Raw genomic sequence first — 18,902 nt, forward strand, 5'->3', positions numbered from 1 at the left:
GTACATGGAACTCCTCTACTACTTACATGTTCTGCTGTGCCATCTGTAACTATTGCTGTTTTATTTTATGAACTGCAAAATTATGAATTGTTAATTTCATGTGTATCAAACATTAATGGTTTCTGTGATGAACTTGAAGACAGTAACCATGTGGAAGAGAGAAAGGAAGGTTACAGAAGGTTACCTGGTAGAGAGGAATTAGTGTTCAAGTTACCGAACACCAGCAGTAGGAGAGAGATGAAAAGCATCCCCACTCTGGGAAAACCTCTAATCAGAGCTCAGCCCTACTTAGACACCAAGGTGACACACAAAGCTGTAGATTACCTGACTTCATTAGTGCTGGGACTTAATAAGGCTATTTGTGCTTTGTGGTATTTTTTTAGGTGGTGGGTTTTTTCTTTTTTTTTTTTTTTTTTTTTTTTCCTGCTGTCTTGAGTGTTGCATTCTATCACTCATAGTTTCTGTCTTGATTTATGCACCAGTCCTTGATTGCCTGGCACTTCGTGATACGCTGTAGTATGGTAGCCACCAGAAGATGGACTTCATGGGAACAGATGGTGTGCTTGGCTCAGGATGAAAATAGTTGGGAATTTTTATGTTGATTCACTTAGACTCAGCTGTTGGATTCAAAACCAAATGTTCTGTTCAGTTTTTCCTTAAAATGCACCCAAAATAAATCTGTGTTTTTCCACACACAGACTAGCTGCCATTTCCAGGTTTCTGATATATAGGGAAAGTGCAGTGTTGGTGGTAGCTTCATAATTGGAAGAATTAGGGAAATCCTGAGTTTCCTAAAAAATTCCATGTCAGGGTGGGTGGGAATCTCTCCCTTAAGGAATTTTAGGGATGTTTGTTTATTTTGTATTAACGTAAATCTACATGGGCTGTGTGCTGGGGACATGTGCCAGGAAGCTTCTGCCACTGTCTCAAGAACCTGGTTGTTCAGATAGACATTGTAGTTGCTTGACTGCAGGGTATTTTAGGGATTGTGATACACTGTGGTAGCCTGATGAAGCATCTTTGCAGTTGTTTTCCGGTAGGAAGGTCTGTCTGGCCTGGTGAGAAGTGGGAGTGGAGGCAAAGATTAATGTGGAATTGTCATGGTACAAAGTCTTTTTCTTTTTCAGTTTGACCTGTGTTGTTTATCTCTTCCACCATCGCAGAGTGTTGCATATAAAAAAAGTGTATATATCTCTGTGTTTATATCAAGTATATATGTACACAAACTGTACTTGTGTATATATGTGTATGCATATAATTTTTTGGAAGTTTTTGGTGAAGAAGTATAGGAAAACTTAACACTTCCCTATGACATTTTGGATTTTGGATTAACTGAACTATGAGAAAATAAAACACTTCACTGTGGCATTTTACATTTTAGCTCAATTGTTGTGGGGAAACAGGGTTAAGAACACTTTTTTTTTCTTCTGAAAAATGCTGTTCTGAAAGTATTTTATTGGTAAATTAGATGATAAGGGAAATAAGGAACACTGTATTGCCACAAAATGGATATTATTGTAATGAAGTGGATACTTCATCTCTTTTGTACTTTTCTCCCTGATGTAGGGTTAATTGGAGTTCTCAGACACAAACTACTGAATTCGCTTCTGGTTTAGCTTGAGGTCATTTGAGGACCTGAATGGCATGTTCTCACTGCAGGCGGGCTCTTGAGGCCTCACCGGGGCTGCCTTTGTCACATGGGCTGTGACCCAGACGGTTATTTCGAGCACTTTAAATCCAGCAAGGCTTTGTTAAGTGGGATCAATGTAAGTCAGCAAGCCTAGCTGCAACTTGCATTTTCTTTAAATAATCAAGGCATTTGCTGCTGGTAACACTGTTTGTGAAGGAGGAAGGCTGGGACAAATGTACCCCAAAATGGTCTCCAAATGCTCTTTGTGCATCATTGTAGCCTGAACGTTAAGGAAAAAGGCTTGTTTATGGTTACAGACTTCTAATGTTCTGTTACAAGTTGTTCCAGCATCAAATTGTCTATAGTGTAAAATAACACATGGTAATGAATCTTGTGTTACAGAAATACTCCATTTCTGTAATGCAGATAAAATGTGACTTTCCATAACTCAAAAGAAGCTATTAGAGAATGTGTATGAGATATCCAAAAAAAGATTTAAAGTAAGCACTATAAGATGTAAGGCCATCATTCAAGAGCCCATATTGAAAGAATCACACTTGAAATAGTCTCCCAGTAGTGTATAGTAAATAGGGAAATGAAAAGCTACTCTGTGCCCTCTTACTTTATTTGTTAGATGGATAAAGAAGGAATTTGTGTTTGCAATGATGCTTTTTGGACCATAGTCCAAAAAGATCCTGGAATAGGCGGGTGGTGAACAGGAAAGAGACTTCCCTTACGTGGGAAGTGTCCTGATATGGTTGATTGCTAGTTCAGTAATAGTATTTATTAAATAGCAGTTCTCTAGGTTTTGTCATTCTTTAAATCTTATTGCCCTGTGGTATTACTATGCTAGAAAAATTAAGAGGTACTAAATAGGTGGGAATCACTAGTGTTGGAAGTGCACAGCAGGATGTTTGAACCATGATTTTACTTTAAGGCTAGATTCATCTTAGCTGATACAAAGCAGTACTTGTGCTGGTTGTTGGAAAAGTGGCCTGTAGGCATTTTCTCAGATTTCTGGGCTGCTGAGTTGGGCTATGGAGGGTGAGAACTGTGTGGCTCTACACAACCAACTCAAATCTGAGATCCAATCCTGATGACATCTGGAAACATTTTGACCTGCTGCTGGTGGTCTGTTCCTGACCTAATTGGCTTGGTGTTACAACTAGCTCTCTGCTTTGTTATTTTGCTCCTTTTGACCTCATCCAGTTTATACCCCTTGCTGGATGTTACCATTTAGGTCCTAAAGGTAAAACAAAATTAGATTTTACAGGATGCCATTTTTCCAATTGATGTGTAAGTTCTTCTAAATTTTCGTTTGTATAATCATTGGTTATTCAAAGTAGAAAGAGATGAATAATTCAGCAGCCGTATGGTTTGCAGATGTCAAGATGCTACAAAAGGGGGGATGATCGATCAAAGTCTTTTTCCTGTGCTGCGGGACAAAGTGCTGCTTCCTTTTCATTCTTAACTCCTTGCTGAGTTCCTTCTTGTTCTGGCTGAGTGTTTTTTTTCAAGAGATGGTATTTTTAAAGGGTAAATGTTATTTGAGAGGTAGACTGTCTGCTGTAGTAAGATATTTATCTTTTTATTTCTTTTTTCAACTCTGCTTAAAAACCAGAAAGCTACCACTGTAGCTGTTACAGGCACACGGAGAATATTTTTGAATTGCTGTGCAAAACTGTTCAAATAGAGTTTAAACAAGCTCCAACAAGTGCATAGTGTGTATCTTTTCAGTAAAGACAAACAAATAAAACTAAAAGGAAACAAATGGTGACTCCATTCAGTCGTGTTTGCTTGAATAGCAGAAAGGACTATAATAAGTTCTGGAAGCATAATACAGATTTGAAGAAAGGTCATATGAAAAAAAATGCATTTTCAGTGCAGCGTAAGTACTTGTTTATTGGAACAAGTCCATTCTTGAGATAGCAAAAAGTAAGCAAATGCTCTTGTGTGGCTTGAAGACATTTTTCCTCTCTCATGTGCACTCATAACATTTACAGTGTATTTGGTGTTAGTCTAGTAGTATTAGGTTGAAATAGTAAAATTGATAGTGCCAGTAAGGGTTGTTTCTTTTTTAACATATAAAGGCAGTTGAACAGATGTTACGAACAGTATGGAATATGCCTTCTTCCCCATCTTGCCATCCCTTTCACACAGCCATCTGGAAGGGTCTGGGAGCAGGGTGAGCAGCCATCACGCTGAGAACCTGATTAACATGTCCGCATCTTTTGTCGATACTTTAAACTGGTCACTGTTTGTTCAGCAGAAAGCAACAATGTGAGTTGTCATCATTGCACATGGATACATTATCCACATAGATATGGAAAGAAGACAGAAAAGAAAATGTGATTTTATATAGAGCAATTAGTAATTTTAATGGTCGTCAGTCTGGACTAGGACCCACACAGGGCACAAATCAACTTTTTTTCCTAATCAGCGTGCTACATTGGTGTGACTAGCCACCTTTTAGCCTTAAGCACAGTGTCAGGTAATATTGTTCTGTTAAACCCAATTTGAATTTGCTTGTTTGAATTCAGTAACAGCTTTGGTATACATTTTTCTGGAGTTTTTCAGTCCCTGGTCTTCATATACTTTTTCCCCCCCTGTTTGTTTTTGATTATTGTTTTGTTTTGTTTTTTTCCTTTACAGCAACAGGTATACCACGTATTTAATCAATTTAATTTCTTTAGTACTCTTGAGCCTTATTTCTTTTGAGATGAAGTGTGATAGTGTTCTGGCTTAATGAACAAGGTTTTAGTTACAGAGAAGACAGCTTATGATCTAGAAATGAGGGACTCTAGTCATGTGTGAAGGTGTCCTGGATCATCTGTGGTCTGCTACAGGATGAGTACACAACAGTGGGAGAATCCAGTGCTGGTAGAGGGATTGGATTTAGTCCAGCAAGCTATTGTATTGTGCAATCTGTGAACCTATTTTAGATCTCAGGCAAGCAAAACTGTGTTTACAGATAGTTTAGTAACATTAAGTGTACTAAGGAAGTTAAAAATGTGTTAAGTGAAGAAGAGATCTTATTTAAGAGCTTAACAAATAGGTTCAGTGGCACCTCGGTGTTTTTGTTCTTTTTTTTGTTTCTTTTAATGAAAAGATTTTTCAAGAACAGTGATCTGACATCCGATTCAAGATGGCTACTTGAACACGAGATGCTTAAAGCCTAAAACTACTACTACTGTAGTGCAGTAAGCTGTTGTGAGAAGGTGAATCAGAATAAGGTGACATAACCAAACAAATATCTCAGCTTTCAGAGGAAAGATAGAAGCATGAGAAAAAGAAGGAAGGTTAAAACTAGCTGAGGGATATTCACATATGTACTGTGGAAAGTTTATCCTATGAAGAAATGGAGTGATGAAATTTAGTAAATGGTTACTGGTTTGTTTTTTTTAGAGTACTTCAACATGAAAAATATAGTGTGTACATGTTTTCCTGTATTTTTATAATAATCATAAAGCATCTTTAGAAAGTAGAGAAGTTTAAGTCATAGAGGGGTAAAAAAAATCCAAACTAATTAACTGGCAAAGTTTTTTGCATATTGGGCAATGTGACAAAATGTTGTGAATATAAATTGCAAAGTCTGTTAATTTGGACAATGAGAACTTAATACAGGAAAAAAATTATATTTCATAGGTTTGATCTGTGTTCTATAGATATGTTTTAGTTGGGCTGGAAAAGATCTACAGTTGTATACCCAGAAATGGAGGTAAAATAATGCAGTAACCTCAGTTACGCTACTGGTTGTATGTTTGTTTCATTATCAGAGAGCAAGAAACATCTTTATTTCTTCCTTTAACAATTATGAAGCCATTTAATTGGATGAGATGTGTATGATCCTTTATTTTGGAGTAGGAGATGAAACTTTATAATAATCTGTCTGTACTTCATAATGATAAGATTTTTATGTAATTGGAAACTGCTGGGGAAAGATGTGATGGAGAAAAGTTAGTGTTGGGATTGTAGTTTTGGAATATTTAACTTCTATTGGGAAGAAAAAATTTAAAGCAGTAACTTCTTTAAAGCAATCCTTCAGTCTTGTTCATTGAGGCACGCTTATTAAGCAGTGAACTATAGATGCAAGTACTTAAGTGGAAGTTGATGAGACCTTTGGCGCTGTAATAGCTGTTATTGGGCAGATGCACAAATATCTTCTTGAACCACAGTCAACAGGTAATGCAAAGATGGTGTTTTAGAACACAAGCAAAAAAATTGTCCAGCAAGCTTCAGAGAAAATAAGGCTTTGTTTTCTTACTTGTCTTCAGAGTTGTTGATGATATTTTAAAACCTCTTTATATTACAATCTGTACTTTCATGGAAAGAAAAGCTACTTAATTTCAGGTTAAATAATTCTCAGGACTTTTTTTTTTCCTGCATTAGTGAATGTCATCTTGCATATGCTTCTTTGGAGTTAATGTTAGTGTGAAATTCTAATGTGAACTAAATTTGTTAATTGCAAATGTAAATGTTCAGTGACGTGGAGATCCATTTACTTTTTTTCTCTTACAACTTTTTAAATGAAGGGAATTTCTGAATTAATATGTTGACTTTTTAATGGTTCTGTAAACTTTTTGTGTTCCAGGCCCACACTGTTAGCATGGGTAACTACTGATCCCAAATTTTTGCTATGCTTCTCATGGGGTTTTTGGAGATGTGGAAGGTTGGCTCATAAAATATATTTAGGTTGTAAATAAACAAAACCAAACACCATCCCCTCCTTTGTCCTTTCTCTTGTCATTGCTTAATGGCTTGATTTCCTTCATAATGTTACTGGACCATAAAATCTGCCCTGAAGAGCTCAGCATAGGCAAAAACGTGCCCAAATAAGGAAGGAAAATAACCCTCTAAGTTGGTGAATATTCAGAAATGCTCATTGCAACAGACATTAAAATAAGTTCTATTAAAGAAACAAAATTGCTTTAGGGATTTCTGTGCCCGTTTCATCATCGCTTATACTCAGGTTGGTATGATGTGAGAGGAAGGTCAGAAGTGGTGGTCTAATGCTAAGAAGAAAAAAAACAGGTTTTTTTCCAGCCTTGATTGTCATGCCTTTCAGGTGGATCTGGCAATCAGGAGGAAGATCTGTGGAAATGACATTGACAGAGTTGGCTATATATTAAATTTTAGCTATTATTTTCAGTTGAACATTTTCTAGGTATTTCATTTCACATGTATTGTCTTCTTGAAAGCTGTGGTTTGCTGGGGATAAGAAGAAAAATTGTTCTTGATTTTTAGTTATCCTTAAGGAACAGAATTCTATTGGACTGTGTGCATGCTTCTAAGAAATGTCTGCCCTTGCTTCAGCAAACACAGTATCAAAATTGAGAGTTGCATTAAAAATTAGAGGAAGCAGGAAAAAACCCTGTGTACCAACTAATAAAATAAGTACACTGTCCCTTAAACTGGGATATCGAATAGTGCTTCATTAGCACTTAGAACTTAGTGTAATTTTGATTTTTAGTAAACCTTTATTTTGTTTTGATATTTGTTGGCTGAGAGATTAAGTGCATATTTGATAGAACTAGGATGACTAGAGGATGCTATAAAAACTAGTTGCAGATAGTTTTGTTTAGATGCTTTTTGATATCAAATAATTCTGGGGTGTTGGAGCAGTGATATACAGTAATTGATGGCTAAATATTTTATGTTCTTTTGCAGTATATTGATTCAAACTTTGGTTAAAATGAAGCCATTATAAAAAAAAAACCACCTTTAAAAAGTACAGAAGAATAACACTATATGGATCGCAAACTTAAAATAATGATTTTCAGATCATCTGTTCGTTACAGTTAATTTTTAAGTTGCCATTACTGATAAAGAAGTAAATGACATTCACAGATAAGTAGGAAAGGTTCCTAAACATCGGATTCACGGTCGTCCTCATTTAGGACAAATTAAAACTAGAAGGGGACATGACTAAAGGCATGTGTATGCCTTTCTTTCCCTTGAGATAAGAGGGGATAGCAGTGTCTGCCGTCCATGGAGCCCTTTCTTTGTGCCTTGCAGTGAAAGATGAGGGGCCTTTGGAGAACAGAGATCTGTGATAATAGTGACTCCATGGAAAAACATGGAGAGCATCTCCAAAACTATGTTTGGGGTCTTTCCATCTTCCTGCTTTCCCTTCTCTTCCTATTTAGCACATAGATGAACTTTGAAGGTGGGGCGATGGCAAAGTATCTAGTGTTACAAACTTGAAGAGGAAAATATTACCAAGTTGAGTGCCATTCAGAGATGGAAATTTAGCATGCTGAATTGAGTGTTAGGGCGTTAGGTATGGGAATGCTTAACTGTCTGCAGACATTGTGGGCTAAAGGTAAGGAAAACTACAGAGTTTCTCTGATTTTGATAAGGTGGAATTGAGGTCTGGATTCAGCCACCTACACGTAGGTGGGTGCATAGCAGAGCCATGTGTACGTGAGGTGTTTGAGCTCACAGTCTTGTTCTTGTATGTAGTGATTTAGTTGCTTTCTAGGTGTCTGCTGAGCTCTCAAGAGGGACACAGACACTGAATTTGTGTATAGGTAGTCATATGAATTTAGGTGTTTAATTTTGAATGGAATCCCATCTGGTACATTATTTCTGACAAGCTGCGTGTTCAATCCACTCTTGTTTTTCTTCTCCGTAGAAAGAGGTTATGGTAGTTTCTCCTCTTATGTAGAGGTCTGTGACATTCATCAATGAAAAGTTCTAAATCTCCCTGAAAATAATAGAATATATTATCATAGGAGAATTTAGCATGTATGTATGGAAAACTTTTTCATGGTAAAAGTGTTCAGCTTTGTTACATTTTGCTAGAGGATATGAGAAGAAACCTCTTAAGAGTTTAAAAAAAAGGATTGAACAATGTCATTGAGAAAATGTAATAAGGAAACATTCACAAGTAAGAGGGGCTGCATAGTGAATTGGCATTTGTTTTGTAGTATTAAGGAATATGTAAAAAAACTCTAGTATTGTTAAGAACTATGAAATTCAGCTACATATTTTTAGTGCTAGGGTAAGTTACAGTGCCTTTTTGGGCATGTGAAAGGGCAAAAGGCAGGTTTGGGGAACAGCTGGTGCTTTGAGGTTTTTGCCAGTTGCTCAATACTTGAAAACCCGGCTTGTCTCTTATTATAGTCATGCTCTGCTATTGTTTGGAAAGATTGTACATTATGTTTGTTATCTTTCATGTTTGTTATGGTACATCTGCTTTCTACTTGATTTTTTATTTTTTTTTAATCTGGCTTGGCAAGGCAATGTTGAACTTCTTACATGCAGTTTAACAGCTGTTGCACAGAGGAAGGTGGTCTGAGCTGACCTGGAGCGATACTGCCAGAACCGCAGTATCTTTCATAGAAAGAAAAGCAGAAGTGCTTCCATTATCTTTTTCTGTACCTCACTTGCCTCTACAGCAATAACTGTATATTGCTAGAAGTGCCTTCTAATTTTAAAACAAGAGGCAGTTGTGCAATTTATAGGGGGGGGGAGAAGAAAAAGAAAGGCGAGAACACTGAGGCAGCACACCTAATGTGAACTTCTAAAGGGCTGATCTAAGCTAGTTCAAGCTTCTGATGTCCAGTCCTTTCAGAGTGTGCATGGAATTGAGTTAACAGTGCAGTTGTTGATGCCTGTAGGGTTTGGAGAGCAGTGGCTGCGCTCCAGTCAGAGTTCAGTCCTGCCAGCAGCTGTGTGTGGTCTGTGTCCAGCATATGAGTTAATTGAGTGGGATGTTAAGCAGTGTCTCACCCTCTTCACTTTCTTCCTCCCCCTTTGACTTCTGCTCCTGTTTTTCTGGTCTGGTGCTAATGTCCCGTACGTCTTTGGTGCAGACAGTTATATATAGGCAGCATAGCATCTTTCTGGATCCATTGTCTCTTGTCAGATGCAGCGAGTGGTTTCAAGCCAGCTGTGCTGGGCATAGGTGGCTCCACACAGGGAGAGGAGTTGGACCTTCTTATCCTAGCTGTAAGTCTGTGGCTGTATTGCGTATTTAACTGGGCTAAAATAATGTCAGAAAGTGATAAGCTATGATTGGTCCCAGTGTTCTGAACTGATACAATTTTTGAAAAAAATAACTTATTTGTCTTATGTTTTACATTTATTTTAGGATAGAAGCAAAGAGAAGTTGTTACTTAACCTCTGTATTGTAAAATTGAGTATGGTTTACCAAATGCCAATGTGTTTAATACAATGACAGAGTATCACAATGAATAGCTCATCTAGTAATAAGCTGGGGCTGAAGTGTGACTTGAAACAGGTGGAAGACTAATGTGGATGGCAGTGGAACTGCTGTTGCCAACTCTTTTTTTTTTTTTTCCTGTCTGCACCTTTATTCTCTCAGATAAATGTCTTCCCGCATCTGACATGCTCCCGAAACCTGTTCAGTACATTCTCTTAACCTCATTCAGATTGTAATTCAACACCACCTATGTAAAACCATCTCCTTCCTCACATTGTAGCTTCTTCCTTATTCTCACCCAGTCTGTATCTGTGAGGTCTTTACCCTTACTTGTCAGATGAGTGTATAATTTCGACTGAAAACCTGTCAAAGCAAGGGTAGGTCAAGGTCTGAACTCAGGGGCTGTAATGCATGGACAGTCCGTCGGTGGCCAGTGTGCCAAGGCAGCAAGCCAGCTTGCTCCAGACAGATCTTTCCTGGCACTCCTGTGGCGACTGCCAGTTTTTTGTAAATGCAAATGTGCACGTAAGTCTAGTGATTCAGGTACTGGAGCACGGGTCTGTGTAGACAGTAAATATTATACTTTTTGCCTGGATTTTCTGTACATTGACATAGACCGTATCTCTGTGCCTATCTGCAGTTCTCTTGTCATGTCCTGGCTTGAGTGCACGACTCCAGTGTCTTAGTAGGAATTGTAAAATATCGTGGCAGGAAGGCTGAAGAAAGTGTTTTAAAAGAAGTGTGAAATATATTTTGTAGAATAAACTGAATGTGTGCTATACAGCTTCATAGCTCTTATTTCATTGTTGTAAATATAATGCATATTTTTCTGTAAATTCCAGGTTATGAGTCATGCCTTTGGTGAAAAGGAACATTGAACCACGGCATCTCTGCCGAGGAGCTCTGCCAGAGGGGATTACTAGTGAACTGGAATGTGTAACAAATAGTACCCTTGCTGCTATCATACGCCAGCTAAGCAGCTTAAGTAAGTATCTGTAACTTCCTGCAAGTATTTGATTCCTGATGGAAAAACTGAATAAATGAAAAGCCATAAGATGGCTTGTTTTAAATGGCAAAATTCTGATATAGGACATTGCCACTTATGTAATATAATAATATAATGCTATTTCATTGCTTTTATGATCTTCTGTATTTTGAAGTCATAGAAGCAGAGCCTCTCTAAGGTGTACAAGTGTAAAAAAGCCAACCAACCAAAAAAATCCACACTCAACCAAAAAACTCTGGTATAGAATACCAGGATTTTTTCTAAGGTGATCAAAATTGGTTGAGAGGCAAGACTAGTGCTCGAGTTATTCTTGGTTTTTGTTTGTATAAGATGAAGCCAGCAAAATATTCTGCCTCTTGGCATCAAATGATCCATTTGACTGAAATTTCAGTTTGTCTTAGTGTCATAGTATTTCTTAAGCCTTTTCTTTGTTTTATTAATATTATTATATTCATATTATTAATATGAATGAAGTTAAATACATAAATCAAAAGAATGGCATTCACTGAACAAACCTGCAAGCGACTGTAGAGGCAAGCTAGCGTCAGCTCCACACAGAGTAACCTACACAGTATGCCTGTCAGTTGACAAGGAGTCTTAGAGTGCTTCCAAGAAGAATAATATTTCTTAAATGAATAAGAAAAGATATTTCTTCCGAGTGTTTAACAATCAGCAGCTGTTGTTTGTGCTGATAGCTCCGGTCCTAGAAAATAAATTATCACTTCATCAGTTTCTTCACTTAGTAAATGGAAATGGTTTAAGAATGTGAAAAAGTCTGTATGGAGTTTAGATTAGAAGTCCTACTAAGTCTGGTGTTCAATTTGTGGTGACAGGAAATAGCCTGTGAGTAGGGAAAAAAAAATACAGCATGTTCCCCTTTCAAGTAGTCAGTGATTTAGGGATTTTCTGAGCTGGAGGTCCATCTGAATTGTCCTATGTAATGAGCATTTGTAAACCTGTCATCTGTGGAATTGCTTAGGTGTGTTCAAATAGGGATTGCACTTCTTGCTCCATGACCTGTGACAGTGTCCCACAATAGAAGTTGATCTGTTTCTTCCTTTTGATACCTTCTGGTTCTTGAGTTTTGAAAAATAATGAAAGGTGATTTCATCTCATCTATTTCCGTAATCATCTGTGATTTTCTTAAAACTTTCTTGTGTTCTCCTAGTGATATATTTTCCAGGTTGGAGTGTCCTGATCTGTTAGTACTCTTTTTGGATAAAAACTCTTTTGTGTGTCTGATAATTGTTATTTCTGCTTTGGGTATGCAGGTTAGAGCATGTTGGGGGTCTTTTTAAGGTGGGATGTTGAGGAGTTCAGATCATAATCAGAACAGACTTCTGTTTTTTCATTAGTTCTCTAAGAATTTCTAAAATTTTGATTGCTGCTAAACATTGAATTTATATGTTCAGATAAGTTTCCAGGTGATTCTCTGACCTTTTGTGGGCAGTATTAGTGTCTATTGTTATTTATAGTTAATTGGTGTTTGTCTTGTCACTGAGTTTCATTTACTGTTTTATCGAGCAGTTGCTCAGTATTGACATCCTTAAGTTTCAGAAAATAGAGAAGAATGGCTAATGTCTCCTGATTTCATTCAAGGACATCTGATAATACCTCATTTTGGTATTGTACAATGATTGCCAAAGTGTAGATAATATAGTTTTTATTTGTCTGACTTGCTAGGGATGTCTAGTTTTCATTTCTCCAGATTGGGGCTAATCTGCCGGTTACGTTGCATGTTCAGATCCTCTTATGATTGTTGCTGAGGAACTGGCTACTTGTATAATCCACATTTTGTAATATTCCCTTAGCGGATTTCTTGGGTCATCAGAAGTCTATGGAGACAACCCTAGAGTAATTTATTATCGAGTTAAAGATCTATGCAAATAAATGATGCACCCTTTGTTTTAACAGATGAATACATGGCATTTAATGAGGGAAGTCTACCACCAGGCTTGTCCACAGTCCAAAATCTGTTATGTTTATGGAGGGTTTTTTTCTGCAGACAGCATTTGTTTTGCCTGTGTTTCAAGCCAACTGGGAGCAAGAAAATTATCGTAGAGAGATGCTGTGCTGGAGCTAACGTAGTAATGTCCTGCTGACAGCATCAGAGCTTGTTGGTGTTCCCACAGCTTGAAGCATAGAGAGAGCAAGTACAGGTCTAGCTTGCAGTTACTGAGTTCAGTGTGGATTTTAAAAACTGGCAGATCTGTGCTGTTGGTACAAAATTCAGCTTGCTTCTGCCCCTGCTCTTTTCAGGAGACGTGAACAAGTTCCTATCCAAAGGGAATGTACTCTCAGTGGAGCTTTTTTCTATTATGTCTTCAGATTTGGGTTTGTTTGCAGCCAGCTGGCTTAGAGCCCAGGCAGACTGAGCAGCATTCTGTATGAAGCTCTGCACTTTATATAAGGCAAAAGCTTGACTAGGGGATTTGCCTTCACTTGAGAGGAGAGAATCTAGCAGGAGGAGGATTGGGAGCATTTGCAGCCCATACCTGTAAGTACCATGATGCTTTACCTAGTAAATGCAGTCATGGAGGAAAGGCTTTGAAAAATACAAAATACTCCCTTTTGGTCTGATGGCCACAGGACTCTAGCTAGTAAAAAAAGGTGCTCTCTACAACAGGATCTGTTGCACCATGGTTTTGTTCCTGGGTTTTGCATATGTGTGTATATGGGGAAGAAATAATAAATTACCTTTGTTGTAGATTAAGTGTTAAAAACTGTATATGTATTCCTTTACTGAGCTTTTCTTAGATTTTAGTCTGTACACTAACATACTCGTGTTTCAAGTTGCATTACCTCTTCTTAACTTTTTTTATGCTTGTTTTGGTTTTGTTAAAAATGTAATTAAAAAGATGGTAGTATAGAAAACGCTAGAGAAGTATAACTTTATTTCTAAAACTTACTACATCGTGTTAGTCAGAATAGCATGTTCCAGTACTGCTTTACCATGTTACTATTTTTACTGTCAGCAGATCGACAAACCATCTTTCACTTGTTTCAGTGTAGCAAGTGTTTGGGGAAAAAAAAAATCCATCTTAAAAGCATGTTCCCACAAATCGACTTTGACTTATTTGCCTCCTGAAGGATAACTGACAAGCACCTGTCTGCTTGTCTTCTCTAGGAGTGATGTGTTCAATCTTAGTATGTGGCAGTCCTCACTCAGCAGCGTGATCTCAGTATATTAACATAAACTAACATCCATTAAAATTTATTGATGTTTTGAGCTCTGAGTACTAGAGGCTAAAGAATGTAATACCTGCTTTATTTAGTTGAAGAGCTGAAAAGCTTATTTGTTCTATAGCCTGGAATAACCTCTCCATTTGCAGCAACTAAATCAAATAAGGATTGTAATTGAATCTCAGCTAGCTGCTGGGAAGCATTTAGAGAACACTTGTAGTGTGAAGGTGGTTGAACATTGGCACGGGTTGCCTGGAGAAGTTGTGGAGCCTCCATCCTTAGAAGGATTCAAAACCCAACTGGACAGAGTCCGGGGCATCCTCCTACTTTGAGCAGGGAGTTGGACTAGATGATTTTCAGCCTGAACTATTCCATGGTTGTGTGACTTCTTTATTGGAGGGGGAGGAGATGAGGGAGGAGCAGGTAGGCAGCATATCTTGCCTATCCACCTTCTACATATGTATGAAGCAGAGCTTGGATACACCAAAGTATCATAATATTTTGGGTTCGTTATTGTCTGATCTTGCGTTTAGTGAAGAAATCTATTACTGGTGAAGTCCTCTAAGCAAGGCAACAAACTTATTTTTTTATTTATTTGTAATTCACATACAGTTCTTTCTAATATTGTTTGTGGTGGTGTTCTCTTCCCCCTGGGTCAGTGATCCAAGAAAGGGGCAGATCCCCTTGACTTCCTAAGTGTGGCTATTTTTTACTTTGGATTATGATCTCCAGATGTTCAAAGGATGGGATCTTGACTGGAGTTTTAATTATGTCTAGACTTTTCTTTGTAAAATATTAAGGTTGGTTATAGGACCCAACTTAAAATGTCAACAATTGCTCTTCTTTTGGAAGTCACAGTCCTTTAGGTGGCTAATACGTCTTTCATATTGTTAGGCAAAGTTTCACTTTCCCCCTCTCCTCCATTTTTGCTCTTCAGACTTGTCTTGATACTGGTCATAAGAAGATGAGTTTAATTCAGAAGTAGGGTTTTTAAATTTATTTTTTGTTTAAAAAGCATGCTTAAATGCAGGAGGCAGGATTTTGCTTTTTGTGCAGAGAATTAATGGAGTGGATGTCTTGAGAAGGGTGTTGGCTGCAGAAGCTGTGGAGGGGGCGATCTTAAATGAAGCAGCAGTATCTGGGTAGGAGGGACTGAGACATAAGTTAAGTGTGGTTCTGTCAGCTGAGTGAGTAGGAACAGTGAATTTCGGTGGAATCTGAAATTTGTGGGGGAAGTTCTGGGGTAGGTGAAGTGATAAATTGAGGATTCTGATCTGGAATGGTTGAGAGGTTCGGACTGGGGCAGAAGGGGAGTCAAACTGCGGATGAGGATGCCTCGTACTTCAGCAGGGGGGAGGTCTAAGAAAGGAATGGGCATGCACAAGGATCTGTGGACCGAGAGGGGGTTGGGTTTATCATGTGGCTCTCCTGTACACTGTCGCCTTTTTAGGGTAGGGCCTGAGGCTGCAGATCTGAACTGGACTATCCGCTCTCATAGTGACCAAGAAAATACAGCAGCCAGAATGCAGGCTGAAAAGGGTGTAGGCTCCTCTTTTGTGCTATGTCAAGTCCAGACCTGCCATGGGTAAATGTAGTCAGTGCTGTTTTACTCAGACTCTCAGGTGACTTCAGTGACAGCAAGGTGTATGCAGTGAGCATTTGTGGAGGTAAGCAGACTGCCTTGCATGAGGATCCTGGTTTTTCTGTTTTGTTTTGCCTTCATTTTGATGTTGGCTTGTGCTCATGCTTATAATTAAATCTTAATGACTATGGATTGCAAGATTTTAGATTTCAAAATTTACTTCAGAAGCTTTTATGGACAGTGGTAACTTTGGGACCTTATTTTCATCACAGAGGGAGGTTTTAATGGTTGGTTGTCAGTTGGCAGTAGTTCAGCTATATAAGAACTAACATTTGAAAGTCTCCCTGTTTTATAAGTAGAAGACTAACCAGGATGTCCAGGAGAACAGACTTCAGGTAGCATTTATGGTATATTTTAAGATTTTTGTACAAATCTGTTGCCCCAATTTTGCTGGATGACAAACTGCGCTGTTATAATCCTATGACTACTGTGTTTTATTATAACTTCATGATATTGAAGCCGTTTGTCTTGTATTTTGTAAGCCTTTATCAAAGGAATTTCCTTGTCTATTTTCTTACACAGGCAAACATGCTGAAGACATATTTGGTGAGTTGTTTAATGAGGCCAACAGCTTCTACATCAGAGCAAATTCCCTTCAAGACAGAATTGATCGCCTTGCTGTCAAAGTTACCCAGCTGGATTCAACGGTAGAAGAGGGTAGGTAATTGCATGAAAGCACTCAGCCAGAAGTGATGTTGACAAGACCACAGTATTTAATTACACAACAATCTCTGTCTTTTCAAAGTAATCCTGAACCAGTATTTCATCTTGTTTTCTTGATAAGGCAGACTAGAAAAATCATGTTAGCAAGGCAAGGAAAAAAACCAGTATTCTTGAGTCATATAACTGTCTTCAGGAAGCCCCTGTAGTAATGGAGTCATTAGGCTGCCTCTTTCACAGGGAAAATTTTAAGTTTGTGAGTGTAATAAATCAGAATTGAATAAATCTAGACCTTACTGGATGTAAGTCAGAATATTGTAAAAAGTTTGAGACAGTATATCTATTTATTTATTTCAGGGTAGGGTGGTCACAAACTATATTAGTAGCGTCTGTTCTGCACTAAATGATTGCGTCAACCAGGTGACATTCTCTAGGGAGTTGTAGTCACTAGAAACAGCATTTCCTTTAAAATACTGTTACATCCTCACTTGCTAGTGTTTGGTCATTCACTTCATAAATACGCAGTAAAAACAAAGGATTTAAGTAACATCATGGCATTGTTCAAAAGCCCTTGGATAAGTAAAACACATTTCTCTGTCTAGCTCTAAAAGCTGTAATGTGCATGTTTTCTTACGTGTGCAGTTACCTGTCTGAGCCAGCTACTGCATGTACTCCCTGTTTAGATCATTCCTGACATTTAGTAAAATTTAAAAGCTTGTTACATCAAGAGAGCAGTGTAATATTTACTCAGTAGTAATAAATGCTACTTGTGATGTATTTAATAGTACTGTTTATATGGTTTATATATTTAATATTTCTATTTTTATAGTTTATATATTATATTTAATACTACTATTAAGTCAATATTAAATGTTACTGTTGATATTTAGTGTAATATTTAGCCTTCCATTTTTAGCTTATTACTGTCTGAAAGTTATTATGTCTGATTTTTTTCTGCTTTTCGAACATGTTAACCAGTAGAGTATCACAGTTGGTCATTTTTGCTGTCTTAGAGGTCAAGAGGTATATGGTAACATAAACTAAGCTATTATGGAGTCACAATTGAGCTTAGTTTTGAGGCACGCTGTGGTGGTAATATGAGCAAACTAGATGATATTCATACACTGTACTTGGTCCATGCTGAGGTGGATGATGTTAGTTTTCATGACTTTCAAGTCCAACATTTTCAGAAACAGTCCTCATCAGAGGTTGGTTTTGCTATTGTTTCTTTTCTTAATGTCTCATTTGTGTTATGCAATATGTCCTGGCTAGTTTCCAGAGTTCAGAGAGTAATTAAAAGCAGTTTATTGGAAGGGGAAAGTAGTGTATGGACTGAGAATTTAATCAGTTTTTATTTTAAATTGACAGCAGTTATTACTCTTGCACTGCTAATCATCTTTCACATTAATAAGCTATATGTAGAAACCACTGTCACTTTCACTGTGGAAGTTGAAGTCTATAATAATTCATTGTACTGTCACTAATACTAAATATATTTCTGAGTAGCTTAGGCATTTAAGTAAAATGTCAGTTGCTAGATTGATTTTAAAAAAGCCTTTAGATTTAATGGCATCAGTGATTTCTTGCATTCTTAGGTATAACTAATATAGTGTGTGTATATATAAAATATTTTATGTATGTTACTAATACTACAGTTGAAAAAGCATTTTAAACTAATTGAAGTTAAGTTTTCAAAAGCATATAAATAACTTACATTAAAAAGTCATAGAAAAATGGGATTTGTGTTCTTTTAAATGTCTTCCTTCAAACAAGACTGTAACAATTCGGATATATAAATCTGAAAAAAATGCCTGAAATACCTTAACAGGCAGGTTTAAGTAAAAAGTAGTTTGTCAAAAATTATGTTTTGATACTTCAGATGACATGGATGGGGGAATGACAATTTAGAATGAAATATTCCATTTCTAATTTTTTGCTGTTTTAAAAACTACAGAAGAATCTACATGGTCCTGGAGTGAGAGGCAAGACCTCAGCACAGATAACAAAAATAGTTGGGTAGAGAGATGTGAGTAGGATTTATTTTCTCTCATAATAAAGGACAACAGTGCCTACAGGGTCTGTATCAGTCTTTCTGGGTTTACAGGTCATCAATATATTAAAATTTTGCCCAGTAGTGTTTAGTTACTGTGTGAAACTCTCAAACTTTGTTCTTGAGACTAGATAAATTAGAAGAATAGGCAAGAAATAATAGATGAAATGTCAATGGCAATAAAAAGAAAACAAGCCATTGCATTTTGCTTGCACTACTCCTACAGATTACACTGTTGTAAAATAGTGGGATCAATTCAAGAAGTGGTTAGTGTCACTGTAGACAAGCCAGTGAAGACTTCAGTGCTGCATTCAACTGCAGTCAAAACTGTGTATTTCAGGTTGCCTAAGAATGGAAGATAATACGGAGAGCTTACTGCCACTTTTAAATTGTGATTGGTATTATCTGTATAATATTAGCAGTGGTCACTCCATCTCAGGAAAATTTATATTAAGAATGAAAGAAAGTCTTGCTAAAAGTAACAGGAACAATTAAAATCAACTTAAATCTTTCATTTGAAAAGAGAGAATGAAAAGGCTAGTATTGTTTCCCCAAAAATTGTGT

The 18,902-nt window shown here is 37.3% G+C and overlaps 1 protein-coding gene across 1 annotated transcript in view; it reads left to right on the forward strand.

Annotated features, from left to right (window-relative positions):
* WASF3 (WAS protein family, member 3) overlaps positions 1–18,902 on the forward strand; it is a 47,953-nt gene that overhangs the window by 11,858 nt on the left and 17,193 nt on the right. The window contains exons 3-4 of the mRNA XM_010074325.1: positions 10,640–10,782; positions 16,151–16,285. Coding sequence (XP_010072627.1) covers positions 10,650–10,782; positions 16,151–16,285 — 268 coding nt within the window. The 5' untranslated portion in view covers positions 10,640–10,649. The remainder of the gene's footprint in view (positions 1–10,639; positions 10,783–16,150; positions 16,286–18,902) is intronic.

The sequence above is a fragment of the Pterocles gutturalis genome, unplaced genomic scaffold (genome assembly GCF_000699245.1).
Source record: "Pterocles gutturalis isolate BGI_N339 unplaced genomic scaffold, ASM69924v1 scaffold15932, whole genome shotgun sequence".
NCBI classification, from domain to species: Eukaryota; Metazoa; Chordata; class Aves; order Pterocliformes; family Pteroclidae; genus Pterocles; species Pterocles gutturalis.